Genomic DNA, 15566 nt, shown 5'->3' with positions numbered 1-15566 from the left:
ATGAGGGAAAGGCTCGAGTTAGTCGCAAAGCTGTCGCTTGTCGAGATTTTCGCGGTGTATATCTCTCGCTAAGCTACTCTGCGCCCATTTTTTGTTCTCTTCGAGTCTCTATCTCGCAAGTCTCTTTGTACGCGTTTCGTCTCTTCGGTTTTTCCCATGGTAGTGCTGGAAGGCATCTTACGTACTTATGTGTACCGACACGTATGGATAAATACATAAACTCTTCTTCCCTCTCTCCTTGTTCGAGTCGAGATTATTTATTACGATAGTGGAATCAAACTTGATACGCAAGAGGAAACTCGTATATATTCAAGCGCGAAAAAGGTAGCGTCGCGCGTTAAATTAACGAACGCAACAATTCCCATCTACGTATTTTCATAGTTTCTATTCTAACGAGCACTAAGCGATGTCTGGAAAGCCGCACTCAATGCGAGCCGCAAGAGGGAGGAAGAAGGGAAAAAAATGCACCCGGAGTTCATTAAATCCAAGGTCGTGCAAAATTCAAGCGAGCGTGTTATGCAAGTGTGTGCTCGCCTTTCGTAGTCTTGCGCGCGCACAAAAACTCATCGATATCGACCAAGTAAAAGAAAACAAATTCGAGCAAGCTCAAAATAATAATAACGTACAATTATATATTCGTTTACTAGCGAAATGAAAACTGTCTCGAAAACAGTTATCGAGTTAGAGAGAAAAAGATACAGTCCTTTCTCTTTTGCTCTCGGCACCTTTCAATCCAACCACCCTCTTTACTATTTTTCGTTTCCTTTACTTCTATCGTAACTAGAAAGTAAAAAAACAAACGTAGAAATATAATAAGTATGTAACCCTTGGGGAGCAGTGACAGGCTGTTGTTTCGCTGTTGCAGGTTACTCTCGGACGAGTACTCGGTTCGATCACGCATTTAGTAAGCTCTAGTAGAGAACAATGTACTGTACACACCCACACACACACAAACACACACACACACACACACACACACACACACACACACATATATATTAACTTATGTTAATTATATTACATAAATATATCATCGGATATACATACACGTGCATCCATATGTAAATAATTAGATAGAAACAACGATAGAAACAACAATATATACATAGTATATAGACAGATAAAGCGTGTATATATATCTATTTGTACACATATACACAGAGACACACACACGCGCGCGCATATATATTATACACACCTCTCTGTTTCTTCGCAAGAGCGTTTTGCGGCTGTGATTGTAGTGTGTTAATCAAGCATGCTGCCTGATGGACAACGGGCAAAGTACCCGATTCCGGTTCATGCGTCGTTCGTTAAAACACCTTCGAATTTTCGAATTTTCGAATTTTCGAACGTCGAACGAACAGATATGACATTAAGACGTTGATACGTCTATAAATGTACATATATGTATATCGAGGCCGAAGACGATCCTATGCTCGTCTTGAAAATAATGGACCAATATTCTCTCCATTTTCATTCGATCCTACTATCTCTCCATTCGAAAGGAGATATATATATATATATATATAAACGTCGATTTTACGCACGGAAAAAGTAATTACTAGAGTTCGAATCATTGTATGTAACACGTGAATTTCTTTGAATCGGATTTTATACAATTGTTTCCAATTTTTATCAAATACTTTTTCCAACATTAACCAACGAACTTAGGCGGTTAACATCGCTATGCCATCAATTGAATGATATTCATTTGAATGATCGTTACGCGAAATTATTTTAAGATGAGAATAGTATTTTTCCTTTAAGTATCGATCCTTGACCTAGCATACTTATCGTCGTCCGACAAATGGTCGAGTCTCCGATAGGACGAGACGCGTATCGCTTCTTTATGGTCTCCGTAAAGGTTTTACGTAATAACATGGCATGCGGATTACGATCTCTGACGTTTGTAGGAAGAAAAAGAATGAGATTCTGAGTCGGATTCGCTCGTGAATCGATCGTCGCTCTTGTCCATTTGGAAAGAAATAAAAAAAACGTCTCTTTCGTGCTTTCAATTCTCTCCTTTCGATCGCCGAGTCGATACGACGAATGCCTCCGACAGGTTTTTCGATGCACGAGTCGATGTGTTCTACTTCTTTTCTCTCCATTTATATATCTATATCTACATCTACATCTACATCTACATCTACATCTACATCTACATCTATATCTTTCATGAAATATTTTTCTTGATTTTTGAAAATTTAAAGGAACGTTTGGCGCATACTTTGTCTCTCGTATCATGCCACTTTGTGTTTTCTTCCTATCTGCGACAATAAGAAAGATATTTCAGCTACGAACTTAGTCGTTGGCTAATTCTGTATGGGTGTGACACACACACACACACACACACACACACACACATTCACACATTCACACAGACATTCTTGTACGCCGTGTATGTCAATTCTTTTCTTTGTACGTCTCCGATTGATCTATTTATATATACATATATACTTATACGAGTAAATACGTTGTTTGTTTCTCTGTGCATCCCCTTTTCTCAATCTAATCGATGTAACGTCTATCTTCTTTCATCTTTTATGCGTGTTCTCTTCTTCATTGGGACAATCTTTTTCTACCGACTTCGTATCGATCTCGAGTCATTTTTTACTCTCTATCGCAAGATCGTCTAGACTTATTTATGCTCGAGTATTAAAATGTAGAATAGCGACGGGTCGTTAACTCCGTTATTCGTCGCGCTGACTATCGAACGATCAGCCAGACGATATTCTTGTTAAACTCGAATGCTTTTTTTTTTTCTCTCTTTCCTCTGCATTAATACGGTTAGCAGTCACGATTTGGGATTCCATTTGTAATGACGGATTAATTTCAACGTGAAAGACGATTTTTTTCACTCTCTTATCTCGAAATTCGACGGTCGTCAAAGGTCATTAAGGATTTAACGAGATGACAGAACGAGGACGAAAATATGAATTGTATGGATTGACAAGAACGAGGCTGACGATTATGCCGAGCGGATTTCAGATTTTTCTGAAGGAGGTTCAAAGGAGAAAAAGTCATTGAAACGGTACATTTCTTTTGTCTACATAGTGATAATTATCCAAGATAGTACTATTTTCAATTAGCGTGCGAAAGAGAGAGAGAGAGAGAGAGAGCATAGTCGAAGCGATTAGTAAACTACTCGGAGCTCCATCGAGTATAGAAAATCGTTTAGAGTCGATGACAAGTTCGACGACGAGACGGTTTCGCGTTGAAAGTAAACGGGGTAGGAAACTCTGGCGGCTTTCCTTAAGACGGTATTGCTCGGTAAGCGTGCTCAAAGATATTTAACTATTCGTAATTACTGCTCTTCAGTGATTAGGGGACCTTTCGAAGCAACAGGGTCTATAATGGCGTAGCGATTTAACAGGAAGAACGTCGTCTTGAAAAGTGATCTTTCCGTCGGTTGATCGATTAAAGGACGAACGATATTTATCTCGTGGGCGAGAAAAAAACCCCAAGTTGTTCCTTTCTTTTGACCTTTTCCCCTCTCGGTTAAAAGCACGCGTATACGTACACGTATATCTATACGTTATAGTTCCTTCCTGCAAATTATCGCGAGCAGTACCGTCTTATAATAGCTTACTAAAAATAACGAAACACGTATTAACCGGATTTGCGATCACGGAAAGCAGCCGAAACGAAAGAAAGGCCGCCGGGAAAAATAAACGTTTCCATTAGCTCGTCTTTTTCGAGTGAAAGTTTAGTGGATCGAACGGAATCGAATCGTCAATGTCAATTTCGTTTAAAATGCTAAGCCATCTTGGAATTTGAAATGTAAAGATCGACGTATTGTTCGATAGTTTAGCGAATAGAATCGGAGCGCGAAATTTGTAAGGCTTCGTGAGCGAGCGCTAATGAAAACTCAACGATGGTACGCGAAAGCGAGACGTTTCCTATCCGTTCGAGGAATGAGCCAACGTGAATTTATCGATGCTTACCGTTATATTTTGAACGGCTATTTTCGAACGTTTATCGACACCGTTCGTTTATCGGCGCCGAGCGTCGCGCGTCCTTCTCTTCTTCTCTTTCTCCCTTTTTCCTCGACATTCGAAGGAAAGAAATTCGAAGGAAAAGCTTTGCCTTTTTCTCCAACAGTTGCGTGATACTGGGCGTTTGCGCGTCTGAATTGCGCAACGCGCCAACCAAGATACTCGAATACAAGAGCAAACACGCGCTATCGTTAGAGTAGAATGCGATGCTGTGCGGTTAAGTCGGAGGGAAACCCTTTTGCTCTCTTCGAGGGCCTCGAAGGGCTTTCGTCGGATGACATATACGTAACTTTGAATTCGAATCCCTTCGCACTCCAATTATTCTTAACGAGTCTGCCTTTGAGATCGCTCCAATTCGCGTTTCGTCTTCGTTCTTCTCTCTCCCTCCCCACCCTCTTCCTTTCTTTCCTTTTTAAACAGTTTCATTAGCCACGTTCGCGATCGCAAGGAGAATGGACGCATACGTTTTCTTAACCTTCAAGGACCACGTTATTATTTGTTTACTTAGTACCAAGAAGCAAAGGATGGATAAGAGGGTCGGTTATCAAAACGCGAAGGGGGTTGATAAACGAAACGAGCATCGAAGATGTCAATGAATTTTTCATAACCGAAAGATACGATGCCTGTAAAATGATGAGAAGACAAGCAGAAGTAACGCGACGGGTAGATATACCTTATAAAGATGCGAGAGTGTGTGCGTGTATAAAAATATTATCACCAGACCTGCATGCCACAACGATAGAATGAATTTAGACGTTATTAGACAACAACGATAGCGGCACGATAAGTCTACCTACCATTAGCTCGCATTATTTCGATTGCGACGAGAAATTCCATTTTTCCATTGAATTTAATCGCACTCGACGATCCACCCGCGTGCTAGAGATTACCGTGAGGATTCTCAAGATTTTGATCTAAAGTATTTGCATACTTTAGGACGGTTCGCGTGCAAAGTTCACTTTTCGACTGGCTTCACTCGTTTTTATCGAAATATAATATTCATTACCCAGATAGCAGGTTACGTTATCGTATAAATATTTCATTTCAAATTATTATTTTTCTCGAAATATTCTTACGCATAATTTGATTAGATTTATAGAAAATTCGTAATCTATTCGAAGTAATCTCGGTCCAACGAAACCTCGCTACGCTCGGATCATCCTGGCGAGTATCGTTCGTTTTCTTCATAATTAGTTTAACTTTGTTTGCTAGTGGCTTACTCTTGCGCGCTCTTTCACACGTTGCGCGTACTTTCTCTCATTGGATTTTATTGGCTTTTCCAATTATTTATACGAGCTTGTGGAATTGAAATAGATTTTCATGAATTTTATTTCTCTCGCCTTTCCCCTTGGCTTATAGTTTCATTCTACTGATAAATACGATCGAGTATTAGATTAACGAATATTACGAGAAATTAACTAATTTTGCTGAATCGTTTTTTACGTTTATAGTCGTTTCTTTTGAAAAGAGAAATTATAAAATAGAATTAGCCTTATAATATGTTAAATCTTTTCAAAACGACGTCAAATTTACAAAGATATAATTTCAAAGTTTTAAACTAGGAGAAAGTTTTAATGAACACACGTTTGAAAACTTCTTGTCCCTGTGACGTAGCCGCTTTTTTTTTCTTCATCTTGATGTATAAACGTAGCTTACGGCGAATATTATCTATTTTGCGCTTCGAGGTACTCGAGCCATTTATCTATTTTATCGATGTATTTTGGGAATGTTGAAATATCCTTGGAAAGTATTGAGAATACTCATAGAACGTAATGGTGCTATTTGGGTATTCATTGTCGTTTTGTTATGGAAGATAAAGACGGGACGTAAGAAAGAGATAGTAGATGGCGAAGGGTTAAAACGATTATGATTATCGACCTACGTAAAATCGTGACACACGATGTGGTTTCGCCCTAAGAGAGATTATTAATCGATCGTGCCGCACTGATAAAATGTGCTAGTTGGCACACGATGCATAATGCAAGTTCGGAAATGTTAAATTAGATTAAAAGACTGCACGTCCCTCTCTCTCTCTCCCTCTCTCTCTCTCTCTCCCTCTCTCTCTCTCTCTCTCTCTCTCTTTGCTTTTCGAAAAAGCACATTATCTGGTCTTATTTTGAAATTGATTCCACGAGAAAATATTGTTTACATATAATACGTTTGCGTATAGGTAGGAGAGAAAGAGTGGGATATCTAGGCGCGTACACCGCTAGTTAGAAATTCACGCTTAAAAATGTAAAACGAGCTGCAACAACGGAGCGAGAAGAACGGTTCTTGCATTTTCGCGATAATGCTCGAATTCTATTTTCTTTGTTTTCTTTTCTTCGTTGTTTTATTTTTCTATTCTCTCGCATCTCTCGTTTCCTTCCGTTCAACGTCGCCACCTGTTCTCGCGTGCACCCTATCTCGTGTCGACACATGCATTTGGCTTAAACTCTTCACTACTGACTCGTCTATATGTCGTTGTACGTGAGGTATGTATTTGCACGTGAGCGCGCGCGCGCGTACATATACGTATACGTTCTGTATGCCATGTATGTATATGTATATATCGCTATATAAAAATATTCTACTTACATAAGTACGTGTGTATATATATATATGTATATGCATATGCATATGTATATGTATATGTATATGTATATGTATATATGTGCGTATATATACACATATGCAACGGCAGACACGCACAAGAGGCCGTTCGATGTGTACGTATATATGTAGGTAAATAAAAAGGATATATGTATATCGGGACACCCTTACACAATTATACGCATAGATGACAGGGTGTAATTGTATACTACGCATAAACGAAGCATGCAACGAAAGCGCATCCGTGCATTAGTCCGTGCATAAAGCATAAGTTGCACACGCAAGCCTTTAGATTCGAAGAGACACCCTGTGTATGTACTTACCTATTGTACGTACGTATTTTGTACGAGCGAGAGAGCGTGGCTGAAAGTCGATCGATTTAATTCCGATCCTCCTTGATTTTCCAGCGACCTGGAGAAGTACTTCGAGTATCAGGGTCAGGACTACATTTGTTCGCGTCCCGACGACAGCGGTATGCACTCTTGCAGCAACTTGCCGCCGCTAAAGTTTGGCAAGTATTTTCCTCGACACATTTTCGAGCCGTTTCCCATTATCTCCATGTGCATATATATGTATGTGTACGATCGGAATTAGAATTAGAATCACAACTTTACGTTTTAACGTATTCGATGTATCCTTTTTTGAACGTCATTAAATCGTTTAATCGTTGTTTCGTTTACGAGGGAAAAAATCTTTTATTCCGCGGCCGATCCCGAGAACGAACGAATCAAATTTTCCTCTCGAAATTGAGACGGCTTTTGTTCATTTTCATTTTTCCTCTACTCTCTTTTTTTTTTTTTGTTTCTTTTTTTTTCTTTTTTTCTTTTTTTTTTTTTCTTTTTTTTTTTTTTTTTTTTTTTTTTTAATAGATCTCCCTTTTTCGTCGAAATGACCAATCTCGCGGTCGTCACTTCGAAAGCAATTTATATTCCTCGTCGTTGGCGTTACAGATCGATGTAGATCGATGCTCGACACGTCGTTTACGCATCGTTAGAATTATCGTATTAATTTTCAGGAAATGTGGTGTGCAATAGTACAGCTTTACCGAACAACAATACGACGTTTATCAGCAACGACACCTGCGTTAACTGGAATCACTATTATACCGAGTGCAAGGGTCAGGGCAATAATCCTTTTCAAGGCACAATTTCGTTCGATAATATCGGCTTGGCCTGGGTAGCCATATTTCTCGTGAGTGGCATCCATTCATTTTAATCTAACGAATATCGTACGGGTTTGCTCGTAATATCGATCCGTTCCTAAACCCTCTAGCATTAATTCTTACAAATTCTTACAATTGGTAAAGATTATCGTCGTTACGATACAACTGTATAGGAAACAAAAAGTATAATATAGAAATACCTCGGAGTGATTATTAATCACGATCGCTCGATAACATTAAATCGCGAGCTATCGAAGGAACGATAGACAAATCAGATAAGTGATAACGAACAGAGCCTCTCGCAGGTGATCAGTCTGGAAGGATGGACGGATATAATGTACTACGTGCAGGACGCTCATTCTTTTTGGGATTGGATATATTTTGTCCTCTTGATCGTCGTAAGTAATCATATTCATTTTAACGCCACCCTCTTCTTCCTCTATTCTTTTATTTTATCTCTTATTTTCGAGCTCTATTCTCTTTTCGCGCATTCTCTTATATTTATCGTACGTTCATATAGTACGTCACTTGATTCGTCATTAAAATCACCTTTCTAATTCTCCTAGATCGGCTCCTTTTTTATGATCAATCTTTGCCTGGTCGTGATAGCGACGCAATTTTCCGAGACGAAGAAACGGGAGATGGAAAGAATGAGATTAGAGCGCGCTCGGTTTCATTCGACTTCGACTCTGGCTTCGTCTACGAATACATCCGAACCAACTACCTGTTACGCCGAAATTGTCAAGTAAGCGTTACGTCGTCAACATACGGTAGGTTTCTCCTACCGTACGAACGTTCAAAACATTTGTAAAAGAATGAGCGGCGACTCGTAAAAAAGGGTCACCCGAACGATCTTTTTTTTTTTTTTTTCCCTTCTTTCTTTACTAACGTACGTCTGTACGATCGAGTGATTTCATTATAAAGCACTTTTATTTTCGCCTCGAATACGAAACGTGCACAAGATAAAAAAAAAAATTCTTTTTGTTTCGTTTTCAAAACTACTAGCGGTTTAGGTGACCTGCTTTGGATATTTTTTATTATTTAATCGATTATCCCTGAAAGTTGGAAAATGATACGTCATATTCTGCCCGCGACTATTTTACTCCGAGTTCTTCTTATTTCTCGAATTTTCGCTAGAGTCACGTATCATAATGGAAATCTTCATTAATGTTCATTCGCATTGATTACGTCTCGAGCTCGAGGGATTTGAATAAGAAAAATATTTCTCTCGCGATATCAGATACATAGCTCATCTTTGGCGAAGAAGTAAAAGAAGACTGATGAAGAGGTACAGATTGTGGAAGTACAGAAGGCAACAGAAACGCGAGCAAAATTTGCTTAAGGAACAACAACAAGGTCAGCCGTTCCGGTCGGCTCCCAGCGGAGCAGGCTCGAACAGAACAGCAGCCGGTGGTGAGTGTTTCTTATCGATCGCTCACCCTATTGTCTCTCTCTCTCTCTTTCTCTCTCTCTCTCTCTCATTGGAGAACATTTGCGTTATATTCACTATGTACGCATGGTATACCTACAATCGCGATATTTTGGACAAATTTGTATTAAAGGAAAAGAAAAAACATCCTTTTTTTTTGTCGAAAAGAAACGGAAAATACGCGATAATCCGATTATATCCGATTTCAAAATGCTCGCTTATTTGAATTTATATCGAATCCGAAATCGTACGAAAGTATAAATCGGATAGGTTTGTGTAAATGTTTCGAATAATAAAGCCAGCCAGGGATTGATGTACGTTGTTAGAATTATTAAGCGTTAAGCAGTAGCTTTAAAGCGCCTAGCTACTTTTCAAGGATGCTTTAATTAGGCCGGCTTACGGTCTTTCATTCGAAAAGCGGAGATTCGCTTAACTAAAGCTTGTCTTTCTCGCTTTTTTTAATTTTTCATAATTTCAAATAATCGTTAAATTCGTCTTCGAGTGATTTTCGATCATTTTCATCGGGGTAAAAACTCTCTCTCTCTCTCGCGTGCGCGACTTTGATCGCGATAGACTAGCATTGAGTCGTTTGTTCTCTCCGGTAATTTTCAGACAGAAAAATTCATCACGGAAGGTGCCCTCGACTATTGGCAGCGTTAGAGTACGCGGAGCAGCAGCAGCAGCAGCAGCAGCAGCAGCAGCAGCAGCAGCAACAGCAGCAGCAATCATCCGGGATTTGCGGTAGTGTCGGAGAGTTTGCAACGAATGGGCCGGCCTCCCAGCCTGGTATTACCAGTGGCGTTTCTAGTAACGGCACTGGTAACGGAAACATGGGTATCGCTCCGCGTGCGAGTCCTGAAGTTTCCGAGGCTGAAATGTCGAGCAATTCGTACAATCGGCCGGGATTATATCGCGCCGCCTCCGTCTCCTGTAACGGCAGCGACAATATCATTTCCAATGCGACCGACGTGAGTACCGATTCTTATTCTTACACTTTTTTTACCTCCATCCTCTGTCCCCCATCACCTCGATATACCTTTTATTTTTATCTTTTCATTTAGTCTTATCTCTTTGGTAGATCAACGTAGCTTCGAGCATAAACTCGTTTCTTCGAAAATTTTTTACTAGTCCCCATATTTTATGGAAGCAGTGCTTTGTCGGAATTTCTACTTGGAGATTACTCGTTTATATAGCTTTAATCATTTTCTTACGCGCTCCTATTCGAAATTCAAAGCTAAGAAAAGACGTTACCATGATTCTAGTTCGTAGCTTGAGGTAATTAAAAGATTTTTTAATAAACTCAAGACGTTTCTCGGAACTTTTGGATAGAGAGAGAGAGAGAGAGAGAGAGAGAGAGAGAGAGAGAGAGAGAGAGAGACTTGCCGAGTTTTCTCTCGCATATTTAATGCCGCTCATCGACTTAAAACTTTGAGACGGCGTAAAGGATCAAGGAGAGATTTCTAAGTATCATGTAAATCGAGTTAGTTGAACTTTGGCGAAAGAATGACTCGAAATGGCAAGTAAGGAGAAGATGTCAAGGATTCATTTGGTCTATTTTGTCACGCGAATTAGACGAATAACGCGTTGCTGAGCCCACCGTGTACTCACTACCGACGAAGGAGCAGCGTTATGTTCAGCGACGTGGTCTTGCTACACGGTAGCAATAGCGTTGGGAGCACGATGCAATCTGGTACCACGGTCGCTCCCACTGAGCGTAACGTTTGTTCGAGTGAAAAAATGACGCAAACCGGTGACGGCAATGTTTGGTCTAGCCCGCTGTCCGACCATGCACAGGTATTCTCTCTTGATTTTTTTCCATAGCAACTACGTAAAAAATATTTTACTCTAGAATAGTACTTTTTCTTTTTTTTTTCTCTTCGTCAATTAGAAATATCACTTCCTTCTTCTCTCTTATTTACTTTGATTAACGATCATGTAGTCTTAGATTCATCTCAGCCGTGCGTAGTAGTCAGTGCAAACTTCGTTATTACCTTACCCTTTTCAATCTCATATCAACGTTATGTCCTTTCCATTTGTCCCAGATACAAGTAGAATTGGGTACGAATGAAGCAATGACGTGTCAAGAATTATTGGCACTCAGTGGAGCTCTCAGCGCTGCCTTGCCAACCGGTCAATTGGCGCTCGACTCTTTTTTAAATTCCCTCACGAAAGGTAAGAAAAAAGTATTTTCTTTGCCAATGGAGTTTGAGAATTTGGATAATTACGAAAGGAATTATTAATTTAGTTCGGATAAATGAAATTTTCTATCGCGAGGATACCTAAGGAACGTGGGATATCATTAGCGACCATACCGGTCTCTGATTGAGGATGAAAACGAAAGTGAATCTGTCTTGATCGAACAGGTATCACGGAACGGCACATTATTTTGGAGGATCGTGCACAATGGTTGTCTTCCGATTTGGAAAATTGTTCGTGTTGCTGCGACGCGCAAAGCGGGCTCGATCATTGGCCGGAGAACGGCGAAAGATGGCGAAGGTTCTCGAGAACTCGAAGGTTCTTCAGGACTATCGGAAATCGTTGCATCAGCGGATTACGTTGCATAAGACGTTGGATCAAGAAGCTCGTCGAACACAAGTATTTTCAACAGGGTATACTCTTGGCGATTCTCATAAACACACTGAGCATGGGTATCGAGTATCACAATCAGGTGCGTTTAAGCTTCTTCCAATTTATCGTCTAGATTTATTTTATATTCGTTTCTTCGATCTACGAGACAGATACATCGGAAACTTTTTATCATTATCTTCGAATTCTATTTTCCTTTACTACCTTTCTTCTCGTTCTCGACACGCAGGGAGAAACGACCGTGTGTACGTAATTACATGGCAGTAATTATAGCAGAAGCGATTGGATTCACTTTACGGCGGTTGCCGCGCCGCATCGATGATTAATTTGGAAACGTTCTCCCCTTTAATCATCCGGCTCGCGTTCCGTTCCAGGAAAGGACAATTTTTTTTTATTTCGTTATGTCGTTATGTCGTACGACCAAGCAATCTGATCAGCGATCGCCTTTTCCTTGTCGCGCATTACGCGTTTTTGATCGAATTCGTGAACGGTCGAGAGCTTTTCGCTCGAAAATATCCTGAAAGCTAATAAAAAGGTAAAAGACGAGATTATCCCTTTGGAAAATGCGAGTAATAATCGTTTCGGATCGGTAATAGCATCTTCTCCTCGTCTCGGAGCCTTTTATTCCCAATGGCTTTTCAACGAATGCCTGCGCGGCGCGTCCTAGTATTATATTTACCACCTAAGCGGCGAATCTTTTCGCCGATAATCGCTTCGATTTTCAAGTTTTATACTACAATACCTACTTACTCCTACGTGTATATATATATATATATATATATATATGTGTATATCTCGCTCTATTTTCTCATTGGAGCTTTTCGAAAGTTAGTTATCCGTCTCTCTTCTTTCATCGATTTGTAGCCGGAGCAATTGACTGTACTCGTCGAGATAAGCAACATCGTCTTCTCTGCCATCTTCGCCGTCGAGATGTTACTCAAGGTAATAGCCGAGGGCCCGTTCGGCTACATCAGCAACGGCTTCAACGTCTTCGATGGCATCGTCGTGATCCTTAGGTAGGTAATCCTTTAATTCTATTCTCCTTTACTCTTCTCCATCGTGTCGACTGAGACGTAATTCCTTCCAAGTCGACGTAAGAGCAATTCCTTTTCTCAGAAAAGAAGCATCACGAATTATCGCGAGACGACAAAGAAAAAACGAATACTTTGATAATTTTTTCGCGTATGATCGTTACGAAAAAGTTTGCTACGAATGTTTCTGAAAAGGAAAAAGAAAAGCGAATATCCCTATCGTTAAATTTTAACATTAAATTTAAATTTTCGCTCCTTCTTACTCTTAACGTTGGCTAAAGTTTCAATTTTATCGTATCTCGGAATGAGGATTGTTCCTTTCGAATTGAATGGAATTTTAGAATGTAATTTTTTAAAGTTTAACAAAGTTCGTAAAGCTTCGGATAGCGCGTAATGAAGAAACCGCCCTCGTTTTATACCCAACGCTCGATCCGAACCAGCGCCGATGCAGAACGAATCTTTCCTTTATTTTCCGTCTAAGACACATAAACGAACCCGAGGGACATTAGTTTCCTTTATATAAATCTTTGCTCTTTACCCGCGAGACAACCATTACGCACGCGCAGAAGTGTTCCGTGGCCGCAAACACTTTTAGTAGGTCAAATGCTCGCTGACCATTGACCTAGAAGATTCGCCTATACCAACGTTATTTGCACGCGACGCATCGTTTCTCTTTCTCTTATTCGGATTTAATATCTCGTCATCGATTCGGTGGTGAGACCAAACGACTGATTTTTTAAATGAAAAACTTGTAAAGGAGAGAGTATCGCTTTTTTATTTTTTTTTTTTCTTTCACATTTACAACGGTCCATTTTGGGTGAAACGTCCATTTATGGGTAAAACGTTCCGTGAAAAGTTGTGAAAAAAGTTTCTCTATTGAAACTTTACGAGAAGTGGAACAACCAGTAAGAAGCAGAACTTTTCTCGATGATCTTACTCGACTTTCCGTCCCTCTCCTTCTCTCGCGAGAATGAATAAATATAGCCTCTAAAATTTCTCTTTAATACGCGTCTACGATACGCAGCATAGTGGAGCTCTGTCAATCCTTCGTGGAGGAACGAGGCGGAAGTTCCGGCCTGAGCGTCCTTAGAACCTTCCGTTTGCTGAGGATTCTGAAGTTGGTTCGCTTCCTGCCAAACTTGAGACGTCAGCTTTTCGTCATGCTACGTACCATGGATAACGTTGCCGTATTCTTTTCCCTTTTAGTACTTTTCATCTTTATATTCAGGTAAGTCCGCCCATTTCGATACTTTGCTATACTGATATAGCTACTTTTTTCGTCGTCGTAGTCGTCGTCGTCGTCGTCGTCGTCGTGGTCGTCGTCGTCGTCGTCGCCGTCGTCGTCGTCGTCATCGTCCTTTCCTTCGACGAAACTAATTTCGATCGACGAGATCTCTCTAATCCTTTACGCCATTCTAGGTTTTTTTTTCTTTTTCTTTTCTCTCTTTTTTTTTTTTTTTTTTTTTTTTTTACGAGGAGATCATTTCTAACGACAAGACTTTGTTAACGACGCATCAAAATTAATCGACTTTCGTTCTTTCGTTTAAGTTTCCCGGCCCCTCCCCTCTACATTCATAAGATCTTTCTCATTCGCAATTTTTTCTTCTTCTTCGCTCGAATAATTCAGTGAGCCTGATTCTGTTCGTTTATACCTCAACGATCCTTCAGATTTTGTATTTCAAAAGAGACGCCTCTTTTCAAATTATTTCATTTTCTTTTTTGGAATAAGTACGTGAGAACATTCGCGTATAAAAGAGAAAAAAGGAAACCAAACGACTCGCTTTATTATTTCAATAGCGGAAAAGATAGCGAATACAGAGAGAGATTGTGTAGCTATTTAAATGTCGAGGATGCCGTAATCCTTGGAAAAACAAAGGAAGAAAAGTAAAGAAAGTTGAAGGAAGGAAAGATCTTTTGCTTGGAGCTAGAGAAGCATAACGAAGGAACTCGAGATACTCGCAATAATCGGCTTTAAAGGCTTCGCTTGAGAAGGCGCGCTTCCTAAACTCCTATGCGTCCTCATCTACTAATTTCGTCCTCAAAGAATCGCGATTTCCAAGTCGAAACGATGCCGTAACGTCTTTCGACCTTGCAATCGGAATTTCTCACATACTTATCTCTTATGGATTCTCCTAGATATAATTGGAACGATTCAAAGCTCCCGGATTTCGGATTTCAAACACAGCGACGACTTTTCTCTCTCCCCCCCCTCTCTTTCTCTCTCTCTTTCTCTCTCTCTCTCTCTCTCTATATATATATATATATATATATATCTATCTATCTCTAAGGCTCTTGCTTACGAAGCCTTTAGAAAGAGAAACAAATCGGTGTCTAACTGTTCGGTAGACTGGCAAACGATAACGAACCGACTCCATTCTCTTCGCATTCGAATCATTCTCGTAAACAATCGAGCCTTTCCATCATTGTCATCTAAATTTCAAAACGGTTCCATTTCGATTACTGCTAGAACTTTTCGCAAAAGCTGTCTGTCTGTCTCTCTCTCTCTCTCTCTCTCTCTCTCTCTCTCTCTTTCTCGTTTATATCTTCGTTCTTCTATCTCTATCTTCATCTCTCTCAGTTCAGGAAAATTATCGTTTACTTTGTCGCAATTTCTTTGTTCTCTTCCCTCTTTATTCTCTCTCTCTCTCTCTCTCTCTCTCTCTTTCTTTCTCTCTCTTTCTATTTCTTTCTTTCTTTATTTCTCTTTCTTTCATCGCGAAAATCATCGCACACATTCGTGACGCGATATAGAAAATATTCGATGGAAAGTG

General features: G+C 40.0%; 1 protein-coding gene across 7 annotated transcripts in view; it reads left to right on the top strand.

Moving 5' to 3' along the window:
- The window catches only part of LOC124946789 (voltage-dependent T-type calcium channel subunit alpha-1G-like), a 54877-nt gene that overhangs the window by 18432 nt on the left and 20879 nt on the right, over positions 1–15566 (top strand). For 3 of the 7 annotated variants that reach the window (XM_047488031.1, XM_047488029.1, XM_047488032.1), the window contains exons 6-17: positions 866–904; positions 6995–7098; positions 7603–7778; positions 8055–8147; positions 8316–8494; positions 8990–9162; positions 9791–10146; positions 10751–10972; positions 11221–11350; positions 11542–11846; positions 12629–12780; positions 13820–14023. In XM_047488031.1, coding sequence (XP_047343987.1) covers positions 866–904; positions 6995–7098; positions 7603–7778; positions 8055–8147; positions 8316–8494; positions 8990–9162; positions 9791–10146; positions 10751–10972; positions 11221–11350; positions 11542–11846; positions 12629–12780; positions 13820–14023 — 2133 coding nt within the window. The remainder of the gene's footprint in view (positions 1–865; positions 905–6994; positions 7099–7602; positions 7779–8054; positions 8148–8315; positions 8495–8989; positions 9163–9790; positions 10147–10750; positions 10973–11220; positions 11351–11541; positions 11847–12628; positions 12781–13819; positions 14024–15566) is intronic. The other 4 variants (XM_047488035.1, XM_047488036.1, XM_047488033.1 and 1 more) reach the window with 3 other exon arrangements.

Source organism: Vespa velutina, chromosome 2 (assembly GCF_912470025.1).
Source record: "Vespa velutina chromosome 2, iVesVel2.1, whole genome shotgun sequence".
Lineage (NCBI taxonomy): Eukaryota > Metazoa > Arthropoda > Insecta > Hymenoptera > Vespidae > Vespa > Vespa velutina.
This window is presented reverse-complemented; position numbering and strand designations above follow the sequence as displayed.